Below are 13557 nucleotides of genomic sequence, written 5' to 3' on the forward strand. Positions count from 1 at the left end.
GCCCATGCCAGCATCAGAGAACTTGCCAATACACAGCACTAAAATATTTCAATATTGATAATGAATGATATGAACCATCGAGTAATCTAATGCTGATTACCCACTCTTTTTAACCACATAAAAAACCCCCTGAAATTATATAAGAAATACCTTTTTCTTTTCCAGATAGAGATGGAATCTAAAACTACTCACAACAAAGACATGCCAGCTTAAAATATAATGCCAAATGGGTATTGAAAAATACCCATTGTAAAGCACTACAAGGAGAGCTCACTTACTCCACCAGGGCATGTGCCAGGGACTCGATGTTTTCTCGGTCAAGGTTGGTCGTAGGCTCGTCCAGGGCCAGAATGCCACAGTTGATACAGAATGTTTCTGCTAGAGCAAGGCGAATGATGAGAGAAGCAAGCACCTGAGGGAAAAGAAAAAGCACAAAAATCTCAAGTTTCAAACTGTTTAAAGAGGATCTACACGAAACAACTTGTTTTTAATGCCATTACAAACCGTGACTGAAGTTTACAGAACAATGTGCTGACAGTTCACAAAATGACAGTAAATAACTACTGAAAAACTACATTGAAACTTCTAGTTTGAATTCAAAGATTGACTCTACAAAGAAGTACTCAAAATTCAGAAGACACTGGAAGTAAGGATTCTGATCTGAGGTAAAGCTGCTATGACACTGCCATTTGCATTACCCCAACACTCTGCTCCAGCCCACCCCACTGCAGCAGGTGGAAATTTGTCGGCATATTACTGAGTTACTGAACTCCAGACTTCTTACAATAATGGAAGACAGTAGGATTTACCACCTTCTATGTTAGCTTTGCATCAAATGATGCGTAATCATATTTACAAGATCTCCTGAACTACTAAAAACTACAGAACACTCAATGGAAACTGCGCTGCCAAAAATATTTTCCAATGATCATGAGTGCTGGCATCACATTTCATCATCAAAGAAGAATTCTCAGAACTTCAGCTAAGAAACTTGTTCAAGTTTCACTCTCACTTACATAGGACTCTAACGCAACATCCTAAAGTACTCCAGGAGAGGACACATTTAATGGAACAGACATGTGGAAAGAACCCTCAGCATGTGTGGTGTGGTTAACTGTGATGAACTCTGACCACAGGTACTGTCACAGCTGGTGTGTCATCAGGCAGCTTGGCCGATGGGCTACTGAAGAGGAATGGACAGCACACACAGCTGCAAGCTGACAGCACAGGAGGAAATGCAATGCCTGGAAGTATGGCTAGGTGTGATACTGGTGACATGAACTGAAAGGCTGCAGTCAGCAGCAGGTGAAAGCAGCATAATTTGGAGGAAGAGAGATCCTATCAACTTAGAAGTAGATGCAGGTACAAAAAGAAGACCAAGGGCTCACAAAGAAAAAAAAAGAGGAATCAAGTTGATAGACCAGAAGCTGAGGTAACTTCACTGGTAACCAGGAAGAGACAAAATGGGAGGACTTGAACCTGAGGACAGAGGAAGTCAAACCCTTCACTCCTGCAGGGCATCAGCATGATGCCCATCTGAAACAATGGATTTTGGCAGCCCAAAGCAGGGGTCAGATGCTGAGTCACATATTGTGTGACACCCAGAGAGAGTGAAGGGAAGTTGTACACAATAATAAATTAGAGCTGGAGCTGCTGTTCTTTGGTCACCGGACTCCTCTGCATTGATGTGAGTCAGGTTTCAGCATCCCTGTGGTTGTGTACTGAAGACAGAGCCATTACCTTTTGCCCAGCACTGCACCTTCCTCTCATATCCAGTGCTGTATCTCCCTTCACCATCACCACCCTGTAATTGTAATTTCTTCTTTTGTCAGTGGCTGAGACATTCTCATCCGCATCAGAGCGAATTTCTATATATTCAATATCTGAAAATGGGAAGGAGACAGCTCATACATTATCAAAAATCTTGAAAAATATCATAGGATTAGTGGGAGATGAGAGGTATAATATGTAGTAACAATAAAAATTGCATTCAGAACTCCCACTGATAGATCCATCTTGGAAATTAACTTTTCCAAAATGGAAGGAATGAACTCATGCACTGTCCTATGACAAAGAAACCTGACCTTTGGAAAACACAGAGAAGTGAAAATTAACTCTATTTATTCTGCATGTTACTACATAATGTGCAATAAAAAGATTATAGTGGTGAAGGACAGATACAGCCTTTAGAATGGAACCAGCTACTTCCCATCTTACAAACAAACACTCTTCCTTATGCAGTGCCCAATATCAAATGGATACATATGGGTAAAACTTTAAAAAATATTATTACATACCTTGTCCTCTGTAAATGCTTCGCCACAGGTCCCGAATTATTTTGTTAATTTCTTCCATTTTCATGCTATGAAATGTCATTATTGCTCTAAAAACCAGCAAAAAACGTAAAATTTAGCGATGCAACCATGGACTGCTATGGACTGCTAGGGGCTTTAAGGCAGGTGGCAGCTCCCTTTCCATTTCCTTAATACTTTTACTAAAAATAGAGAAAATACTAATTTGTTTTGGACAGAGAAGTACCTAAAGAGTAATAACATGCCATTGTGTAAATAATTCTGTGCTCACAAGCAACTCAGTTCTAAGAAGTAGGGAAGTAATGACAACAAATATATTTGCAGCTACTCAATGGAGAATGACTCTACCTGACTTTTAAAGAGATTTATGATTTATGTGTGAGGTTTATTTTCAGCCTGACACCAAGAAGATGAATCTGATGTTAAGCTTTCCGGAACAGGAGTGTTATTCTGGCACAGTCTGCCAACAAGGCAAACAACAGCAGGAAAGGAGAACCTGAAGTCTCCTCAGAGCACAGAATTCCTACTGAAAATTTAATTTGTAATTACCCAAACAGGCACTATGACATGAAATACTTTTCAGCAGCAAGAGTAACACAGGATATCATTAATAACTTATAATTTAATTTCTCTGTTTAACATAGCAGCATGACTTTAGTTTATTAACAGATTAAATCTTACAAAACACTCAGAAAAGGACAGGACACTGCATTTCTAACTTGTCTTTTTACAGACAAGATACTCTGTAATGAAAGAAATGCTCACTCGCTTTATGGGAATGTCCTCTTTCAAAAAATGAGTTGGAAATAAAATATCCTTCTGAAATGGACTTTTACATATGCTTTTTCTACCTATGCTCTTCCACCTGTTCTGGGGAATACTGATGTATCAACTCTGATAGGTTTTGTTAAGTAAAAATGAAGCATTTTCAACTATTTGCTTAGGCCCAAGAATGCATTTCTCATCAGTATTTATCATAAATCTCTAAATAGAGTCAATAAATATCATCTGATAGCCAAAAATGTTGGTTTTCCCAGTCATAGATACAGCTCTGGCCATTAGAGTTAGCATTTTGCCTTGCTGATTTTTCAGGCGATTACCGCTAAGTGATGCTTATCTATTTTTCTTGAAATTACAAGACTGTTTTCCTGTTTAGCCTTAAATAGAAACAATAGATGATTTGACACCATACAAAAAAAAATCTAAAAAGGAAATTCTTGGAGTGCATTTCCATTACAACTGAAAGGGAAGACTTATACATGCTCTGAATAACTTAGATCTTCACAAAGATTTTGGATTAGCTTACATTCTAATATCATGTTTACTTTATTTAATGTTATTATCAAACCAGCTTAGAAAAGGGTTCCTCTAGAATGTCCTTTCAACTTGGAAAGTTCTCATTTATTTTGTTTCTCTTCTTGACCATTATGCTGTATCCTCAACCACGTAATTTCTCTTTTGTGCTCCTTTTCCAGCACTAGCAAACCCTTTTAAAGAGAAGGCCAAAATTCCATACTTTATTCAAGACATGGGTGTATTGACAATTCCTACAGTGGCCAAAATGTTTATCTTCCTTTCTCTTCTTTCAATCCTAATATTTATCTTTCTGCCACTGAGCACCAGTTTTCTGTTTCCTGGAATGTATTCACTGATTCCAAAATCCTCTCCCACTGTCCATCAAGTTGTTCACTGTTACTCCATCATGATAACCAAACAAACAGGGTTTTTAGGGAGCCACATGTTTTATTCTGTACATGGTTACCAATTTTGAGATGCTCTTTTTGCCCAGTCAGTCCAGGACTAGCTAACAAGCTTCCAGAGGAAACAGAAACAAGAACAAACTTGCTACACTTTCCATCAAATGCCAGATATGTTTCTTATGACCTTACTTTCTTCTATATAAGCACAAAACCACCCACACTGGAAAAGGGCAAAAAACCCTCTACATTGTAATATTCTTTAAAACACAATTATTTACCTGAGAAAATGCCACAGGAAACAAGAAATTTACCTGGCATATCTTACTCATGTTAAGATATGACCAGATGATGCTAAAATCTATTGCTATAGAAATGAAAGCAGAAGGGCTCAGGTTAAAAATGAAGGATTTAAACATCAATCTCACCTTTCCTTATCTCTCTCCTACTGCTGTACTGCAAATATAAGTCCTAACATGTACAATCAAAGCTCCAAATAAGTCTTTCAGAAAATTGGGAATATAAATATCAGACTTATCTATGACTGTATTAAATTCTAATTATTACCATGAATGCATTTAATATATGTACATTATACACATTAACTTACAAATTTCCTACATCACACCAATCCTGTGCAGTTTCCAGTGTAGTTTCATTAATTTACTTAGGAAGTTATACCTCATGTTTTCTTAATATTTAAATGTCAGAATATATGAAGAGAAATGATGTCTCTCAAGGAATCATGTTAATTTCCTCTAAGTCACCCTGGAAACCTGAAATTGAAAGCTGCTTTGATGTGGAAACCCAGGGCACTGGGAATGTTTCTGTGTCTGCTCTGGGGTGCCCTGACCCCCAGGGGAGCACTGACTTTGACCCTCATTCATGGAGAAAGTTTCCTAGACTTCAAGATAGACTGGAATCCACAAAAGTGTGAAATAGATTATAGAGAGTAGTGTATCGCTTGGTGAGAAATTGAGGTTTGGGGATTTTTAGTGTGTTGTGGATGGAAGCAAGATGGAGGGCACAGGGTGTCATCCTGGACTTCTTCTTCATGCTTCTTCTTCCTTCTTCTTCATGGGTTTGGGTGGCATTTTGTAATTGGGCAGAAAAGTCCACACTGCAGCTCTTTGGGATCAGTTATTGGGTTAAAAGGGAAAATAATCCAAGTGTCAGTTCTTAATTGGATAGTTTAGTCTCAAAAGAGCTTGGAACAAGAGATTGTTGGCCATTTTGTGCCTTCTAATGAAAAGCTGCTGAACTCACAGTAATGAGACTGTTTTACTGATAATAAACTAATAATAAACACTTGAGTCCAAACATGAACTACCATCTCAAGTGCCTTCAATCCAGACCCAGAGAAACCAACAACTGGGACCCCCACACTTCTGCATCAAGGTTATCAATACCAATGAAGATGAAAACATTTAAGAATCACCCTCATTTGACAATACTTACTTATCAAGAGCCTTGTAATAAAGGTCCAGATCTTTGTTCACCAGCTCTGTTGTTCTCATGACAATCATCATGTCCCTGTATTTTTCCTCTGCATCTCTGAACTGTGGCTCTCGGAGCTCCTTCCTGAAGCGAACAATCTCCTCCTCAAAGCCCCGCTGGCGGCCAAGGGCCACGTGATGGTTCCTTTTCAGAGATTCTATTTTCTCCTCCAAATGCTTCTGCTCACTGTCAAACCAGAAATGATACACATGTATTTTGTACTTAGCGTTTCAATTTTTTAATCAGGGTTCTAATTTTATGTTGGACAACGGCTCATTGTATCATATCTATAAAGTCTGTAACAGTTAAAGTTATAGTACTAATGCCACTGAAATGAAGGCATTATTGAAATAAAAATAGTTTTAAGTTTGTTAAGAATATATTCTAATCACTACTCTGAGTGGGAGAAGCAAGTTGTCAAGTTCAAATGCTGAAGTGCTACATGTATAAACAAAAAAAAATTAATTTTATAGATGGAGACTGAAAAAAATAAGATGAATTATTGGGTAAGCTCTAGCATGCTAAATAAATATTTCACATACAAGAACCAGCAAAGGGCTAATTACTTTTCAAAAGTGTTTATTATCTAAGCAATTATTCCTAAACTATTGAAGTAAACATAAAATTTGCTGCTGGGAATTAAGTTAGCAGACTGAAAATAAAAACTAAATACTCTCATCCAGAAGCATGAATTATTTAAATGCAGATTTCTCAGTAAGCATCATGAAAAGGATTGGATTGGAACAGGTATGAGCAGATATATCTACTTCTAGCCAGAAGCACTGTATAATTTCACAGTCATTCACATTGCTGTCATAGGGATATGAACCAAGCACAGCTGTGAAGGAGAAGGTGGCCTGGATGAATGGGATAAAAAGAGGATCAGACACCCTGAAACACAGTGACTACAATATCCAGATGTTCCATGAATTCTTGTGTAAAGCACACCATTCTGTTTTGAAGGTGCTTACTTTTTCATCTGGGGGACTTTCATTTCTCCCATCTCCTTCATAAGTTTTTTTATATTGTCTTCAACTTCTTTTAGCTCCTCATTCCGCTTCCTCAAAGTGAGATTATCCTCCAGCCACCTCTCCTGGATCTAGCTCCAAAGAAACAAGAAATTGTATAATGTTTCAGTATGTTGGTTATCAATTACTATGTATCAGTTCTGCACAACTCTGAAACATGCTGCAAGCATAAAATAATTGAAAACAACAAAAATTATCACAGGGAGAACTTACACTGTCCTAAAAATAGAGTAAAATGGAAATCAGCAGTATTATTTCCATCTTTCAAACTGGAATAACACTTAGCAGTGTTTACTGTCACAAGTGAACACAAGACTGATTCTTTTTAAGAATATTAATCCATGTTTCAACCATGGATTTCTGGACAAGTGGTTTTCACCAAGGACAGATTTAACTAAGTCCCCTATTGCAGTTCTACAACAGTAGACAGCAACTGAAAGGGTAGAATGGTGAAGGACATATTTCCTATAAGGAGTATAAACAGTATTTGAAACATATACACAAGAATTCAAAGTACATGATAAATCTTGAGTAGCAAGAAACTTTTGGTACCTGCAGTTTGTACTTTACTTATAAAGGCATGTATCCTCCACATAAAGATACTCCTGAAAATGCTGACTCTATCCCACCAGACTTAACTCTTAGAAATACCATCAGATGATAGTCAGAGATAAATGGTTTTTAAATTTCCACATACAAATCTCAAGACTATTTTCAGCCTAATGCACATATAGCAACTATCCTGACTAACAACTGATCAAATAAACCAAAAGGAAGCTTCACACCACTACAGACCTAGGCAGACAAACCAGAACTAGGAATTATTTCAACTATGCCAAGTATACTTTAAACAATATATCCACCTTTTGAGTGTCAATATCTTGTCGGGTCATTTCCATCTCTTTACTTATCTTTTCCTTTTGTTTCTCACAGGCAGCCAAACGAGAATTTACTTCTTCAAGTTCAGACTCCTTTTGCTAAAGAAATATGAAGAAAATAGCATATGATTTAAAAACAAAAGTAATTTTGATGCTTTTTACTGACTTAAAAAATATTTAGATTTTAGATTACCTTTTTATAGTCTTCTTTTCCTTGTTGAATGTAGTTTTCAATTTCTTTCACATATTTGTTTATATCTTTAACTTTCTCATTTATGTTATTCATCTGCAGAGAAAAGATATCAAATGAAATATTGTCTTCTGTCCAAGAACAGATATGCTCTGTATCAAAGATACTGGATAACACTACCACAATTCCTTATTCTAAGTCCCTTTAGTTTTCTAATAAAGTCTTCAGCTTCTACAATCCCAGTACCTCTTATAAGCATGAAAATGTTTCCCAAAACAAGTGAGGGCCACTTAACCTGGCAAGGATGGGTGATGGTCATCCTTGCTGTTCCTCTTGGGTCTACTTAGGCAGGGCTTTTGAAGGCCATCAGCCAATAAATATTGCCAAATATCCCAAGAAGTCTTTTTTCAAGACAGCCAAAGGTTAATTATAATTGAGTTCATGTCCTGATTGACATGTTCCTCTTCTTCCCTAAAGCACCTCCGGGTGTCATTGATGTTTCCTAAAAGCAAACTCTGTACCATAGCTCCCATCCACTAAAAAACAATATCTAATCCTATCTCACAGCTATGCCAAGAGCAAACAAACCTTCTCTTGTGTTTCTTTATTACTTGCAGTCCTTTTATTCACTAGTTCCTCCTTCTCGTGCTGCAATTTGTCTAACTTTGCCTCCAAAGGAAGTATCTGTTCTTCTGCTTCCTGAAAAGTAGTTGGAAAAAGTAGTTTTTATTTTCACATTCTGATGAAGATCAATAATTTTTCAAAGAGTAAAAAATGTAACGTGGTTAATTATTTCTTTTTTGTGTGTATTAAAAAAGGAAGTATGAAAATATGTATTTAAAAAATTCTGGAAATTCCCAAAGATACACAATAGCAACACAGTACAAACATTTAAAAATCCACTCCATTGTCTAGGATTGGAGACAATATTAAGTATGACGAGATTATGATTTTTTATTTCAAGGCCAGCAAAGCTAAGGATTAGATAACTGAGAGTACTTCTCACCTTGATCTCTCTGCATAAGGACTGAACCTCAGTGGTTAACTCCACAGTCTGCTCCTCCAGCTGCCGCCGCCGCTGCATGCTGCTGACAATCTGCAGCTTCTCTGCCTTGAGCTCATTCACTGCACTCTTCAGCTGCTGAATCTGGCTTTGCTGGTCCTGCTTGTGTTTCTGATTTAACTCAATTTTACTGGTAACTGCAGATGAAAACAGAGTCAATCTGTTATCAAAACCATTTTTGTAATCCTTATGAAAATTCGTCTCTAAATGAAGCTGGTACAACTCCAAAAACCAGTAACAATGAACTGTAGCCATGATATTTTCTGAAAAACCCCTTTGCCAGGATTTTTCTCCTGAGAAGCTGAGAAGCCTCAGGAACAAAATGCAAACTATAATTATCTGCTGCTGTGGAATACAACAGGTGCATCTTTGTTTGGTCTCATGTGGTTGTTTCTAATTAATGGCCAATCACAGTCCAGCTGTCTCGGACTGTCTGGTCAGTCACAAGATTTTATTATCATTCCTTTCTATTGCTTGCTAGCCTTCTGATAAAATCCTTTCTTCTATTCTTTTAGTATAGTTTTAATATATAATTTCTTTTAATATAATATATATAATAAAATAATAAATCAGCCTTCTGAAACATGGGGTCAAGATTCCCATCTCTTCCCATGTTGGGGCTGCCTGCAAACTTCCACAACGAACTAGGAGAATGAAGTTATTTGAGAACATAAAATGAATAAACCAAAATTTTAATGGTAAGAATTTTGGAACATTACTTTTAATAAAAAGTGAAATAACAGGTTTGTAGGACCTACCTGTATCCCACAGCTGTTTTTTCTCTTGTTTTTCTCTGCTTACTTGAAGCACAGTCCTATTTAAATTGACACATAGCAGCTTAGCCTCCTGCTGAGCAATTTTTCGTTCAACATCCCGGATATCAGTCTGAAAGTATGAGGAAAAGTACCATTACTACTGAATTAGTCTTTAACAATGTATTTTTTCACCTTTGGCACGTAAGAACAAGCTCAGGGCTTGAGGAACTCAAGAGCTTCCAATTTCCTTCCCTTGCAGAGCAATGTCACATCATTAGCAGTAGGATTATGTCAGCTGCTAGGAACTGGAATTCCTAATTGTGGATGGAATCAGCCAATAAGGATGCACAGGCCTTTAACATCCCCAGCCCACTTCAGGACAGTTCCATGTGCAATCTGTCCCTGCAACACTGGAACTGTTGGAGCCTCAGGAGCTGCTGACATCTCCACCTTGTGAAATGCTCTCAGTCCTTTGCCTGGCCCCAGGTTTCCTAATTGCTCCTCTGAAGGTTCTCAGTCAAGCAAAGATTTCATGTTGGTAATAGAGCCATGAAGACTGCTCAAAATGGTCTCCTATGCCAGGATAATAAAAAGTGCAGGATTTATCTTTCCCTTTACCATATATTCAGATGGTACAGAACCAGAAAACACATGTAAGATGCTGGGAATATAGAGACCTATAATGACTATGAGGACTGAAAACACTTAGGTGTACTCATGGTTGTGCTCAGTTCTGGATTACATCTCTTTTTTAAGTTCATATAGCACAGAATTGAATCAGAACTCAAGGGACTCTGTGGTGCTCAAAAAATACCCCTTTTGTAAATCAAAGTTTTATTAGTGCAAGATCATGTAGGTTATACTGTCTTTGGAAACATTTTAAAATAAGGACCTCAAAGTTATGTCCTATTACTGAATAACTACATAGTTAAATGCAAAGGAATATCATTTTATGTATTAAAAAAAGTTACCAAAGCATACCTGATACCTTTCCATCAGAGTTATATCCTGTAAACGTGCTTTGGCACCTTCTTCCTCAGACAAAGCTGTCTGGAGAAGTGATTCTTGTTCTTCTATCTCACCCTTCAGGCCTGTTAAATCTCTGTTTGCATTCTGGATCTTGTTCCTCAGGTCTGGAATTTCCTTATCTTGGAGTTCAACTACAGTTTGCCTAAAATAAAATATAAATCCCTAAAATTTCCTTGGTCAGAAACAGCAGCATAAATTGAAGACATTCAAGATCACAAAATCTGTGATATGATTTAGTAGTGGAAGACTAAATTTAGCTAAAATAGTATCCCCTTAACTTGCCCACATTTAACTAAGCTTATGTTACATACCCAGCCAAGGTAATGCATCCCTCATTTTAGGTGAGATTACACAAACAAGCAAACAAAATCTCTTCTGGTTTTTAACTTCACTACAGCAAGTACTCAGGAGAAGGTACACAGCACTGAACAAGAGTGCCCTCTTGTGAAGGACAGCTCTATCCTCACCCATTCTCAAATTCTCTCAAAATATTTCTCCCAACAATGACATTTTGAAATTAATTAATAAACCTTAGAATAAAGCCTCCTTGATGTCTGCATAATTTTTTATAATGAAAACCCACACATTTGAGAGAAAACAGCCTGTAACAATTTGGTTTCCTAAGCACTTTACCGTAGGGGTTTAAGACTCATCATTTCATCACGTTTTTTCTCTTTTCTTTTCAGTTCAGACTCTGTGGACTTCAGTTTGTCTGGGGCCAGGCGCAGTTTAGACTGCAGATCACTGATGACATCCTGCAGCTCAGCCTCTGTCTGAAAAACTCTTTGGCAAACTGGACAACAAGACTGGTTCTCCTCTGTCAGCTGTGTAATGAACTGTGAATAAACTGCAGTGGCTCCAGCAAGCACAGCTGGGTGAAAAACAAACAGAACACTTATGTTGGATAAACAGTGAATAATCAGCTAAATTAGTGTTTCAGAGAAAAAAGTTAAAGCTATATACAAATTTACCTCGCTGTTTGGAACTTTTTTCAATTTCATCTTGAAGTTTGTTCAGGTCACTGTCAAAATCTTGACTTCCACAAACATCAAAAAGTTTTGCTTCATGACTGGACAACTGGGCTTCTTTTTTTTTTAGCTCATTACTGGCATAAGTTTTATCATATTCTACTGATGACAGTCGCTTGCTGAAATATCAAGGCAGAAACACTTTTATTACCTGAACACAAAGATTTACACTGTTTAAGCAAAATCAAAAATCACGGAAAGTTAATCTGAAATTGGAATTAGAGAACTATTCACCAGTTCTTTTTTATTGATTTTTCATGCAATCTACAGCATGAACTTTGTATTCATTGAAGTACAGCACAAGTGTTCAATTTTAAATCCCTTTTGTTTCCTAGATGATTACTGATGAGAAACTTCCTACTCTTTCTAAATAATTGTTGTATCTAATTAAATGAAACCAAGAACATCACAGGTAATCACACATGAATTTGTGATATAGTCACTAACCACTCTGTGACTTATCAGAAAATCAGAAGGCCAGCAATTTCCAGCCCCAGGCACATTCGTTCAGCTAGAATTAGTACGAACTAAGGATGTTCTAGATCACTATTTTGCTATCTGCTTTTAGTGCTGTCTTTGACACACTACAAATATTGTGATTTTATTAACTAGCACAAACTGTATCAGCTCTGTATCACAGAACTTTGCAGGATGTTTTCTCTGATTTTGCAGATACCCAAATAAACACTAAGGAATTAAAGTAAAAAGTATTTTGAACATATGAAACTTTCCAACATTTTAATTCATAATTACTAAAAACTTGTGAAGAAATAATCTCTTAAATTAATACCTACTTCAGATTAGCAAGAGTATCCCTTGTCTGATTAATCTTTTTATTTTTACCATGAAGCCAGTCTTCAAGTTGTTTTTTATTGGGAAAGTATCCCAGAAGTGATGTTAGTTCCTCAGAATGTCTTGACTTTACTTTTCTGATCTGATCTTCTTTCTCTGCCTGGGGAAATGAAGCATTTTAAATGAAATTTTCCTATCTTCAGGTTTATAGCCATCAATGCATTTATTAAGCTAATAGTTTCTATCAAGTCAGACAGAAGCTCTACATCTGATTGTTGATAAACACACAAATACACTGAAAAATACACAAATGTTGGAGGTACTGTATCAATTTCATGTCCTCTCATGAGATATTGATAAAAACATTACTTTGTCTTTCTTCAGCATCTCCAACTGGGTAATGGTTGTGGTGTGCAGATTCAACTGCTCCATCTCTTGATCCAGCCTCCTAAGAGCTTTGTCCAGGTTTATTTTCTCATTTTGCAGAGTCTGTACTTCCTGTTCCAGTGTTTCTATATTGCTGTTCCTCTCAGCCGTCTCCAGATCATGTTCCTATACAAAAAATAAAAGCCCAGAAGACACAATAATTACAAAAATCAATAAAGTGCTAGCTAAAGGAAACAGAAGAAACCTCTTCAGCTGCCTGGCAGCAGTATCAGTAGCTGTTACAGGAAGGACACAAGATTTGTAAAGAATAAATGCAAAAGGACAAAGGCTGTGACTGGTGTGGAGCAAGAAAAGCCACAGGAAGATACTGGATGCAGTTCTGGAATGCAGCACTGCCCCAGCTTGCTCATGCTTTTACCAGAAGCTCACTCATACTTAGTATTTTAGTATCTACTGTATATTAAATTTGGAATTACCCTAGTGAGGAGGTTAGAAAAAACACTGTCAAGCAGAATTCACATACTGCTAACAAACATAAAATATTTGGCTACAAAGGGATAACCAGCTGTTCAGCTGGAACATCAAGTGCTTGTAACCTTACTTCATCAGATAAAACACTTATAACCAACTAGTCCATCTCACAGGCAAGTTATCTCCAAAAATGTAGGTAGAATGGAACTTTCAATTCAAAGTTTCTGGCCCAATAATTTGAGAGTAACCAACCTCCTACTTGCCAGCTGTGCAATCACCCTGTTTACAACTCACCAAGCAGAAGCAGCCATTCTATGTGTGGACTGTACAAAAACAAGGTAGTGAAGAGACTATTACAAAGGGTGCACTACCTGAACAGACAAAGCATACAGGGTATTAAAAGGGCAGAAACACATCAAGGTGGGGGGGG

At 37.1% G+C, this 13557-nt stretch overlaps 1 protein-coding gene across 1 annotated transcript in view; it reads right to left on the reverse strand.

Moving 5' to 3' along the window:
- The window catches only part of RAD50 (RAD50 double strand break repair protein), a 19948-nt gene that overhangs the window by 546 nt on the left and 5845 nt on the right, over positions 1-13557 (reverse strand). Inside the window, exons 11-25 of the mRNA XM_005418675.2 lie at positions 12639-12821; positions 12272-12429; positions 11421-11596; positions 11083-11320; positions 10402-10591; positions 9424-9550; positions 8609-8802; positions 8191-8301; positions 7606-7698; positions 7398-7511; positions 6478-6605; positions 5468-5692; positions 2298-2383; positions 1741-1883; positions 279-412 (exon numbers count right to left, since the gene is read on the reverse strand). Of these exons, the coding sequence (XP_005418732.1) occupies positions 279-412; positions 1741-1883; positions 2298-2383; positions 5468-5692; positions 6478-6605; positions 7398-7511; positions 7606-7698; positions 8191-8301; positions 8609-8802; positions 9424-9550; positions 10402-10591; positions 11083-11320; positions 11421-11596; positions 12272-12429; positions 12639-12821 (2300 nt within the window). The remainder of the gene's footprint in view (positions 1-278; positions 413-1740; positions 1884-2297; positions 2384-5467; positions 5693-6477; positions 6606-7397; positions 7512-7605; positions 7699-8190; positions 8302-8608; positions 8803-9423; positions 9551-10401; positions 10592-11082; positions 11321-11420; positions 11597-12271; positions 12430-12638; positions 12822-13557) is intronic.

Source organism: Geospiza fortis, unplaced genomic scaffold, assembly GCF_000277835.1.
Source record: "Geospiza fortis unplaced genomic scaffold, GeoFor_1.0 scaffold55, whole genome shotgun sequence".
NCBI classification, from domain to species: domain Eukaryota; kingdom Metazoa; phylum Chordata; class Aves; order Passeriformes; family Thraupidae; genus Geospiza; species Geospiza fortis.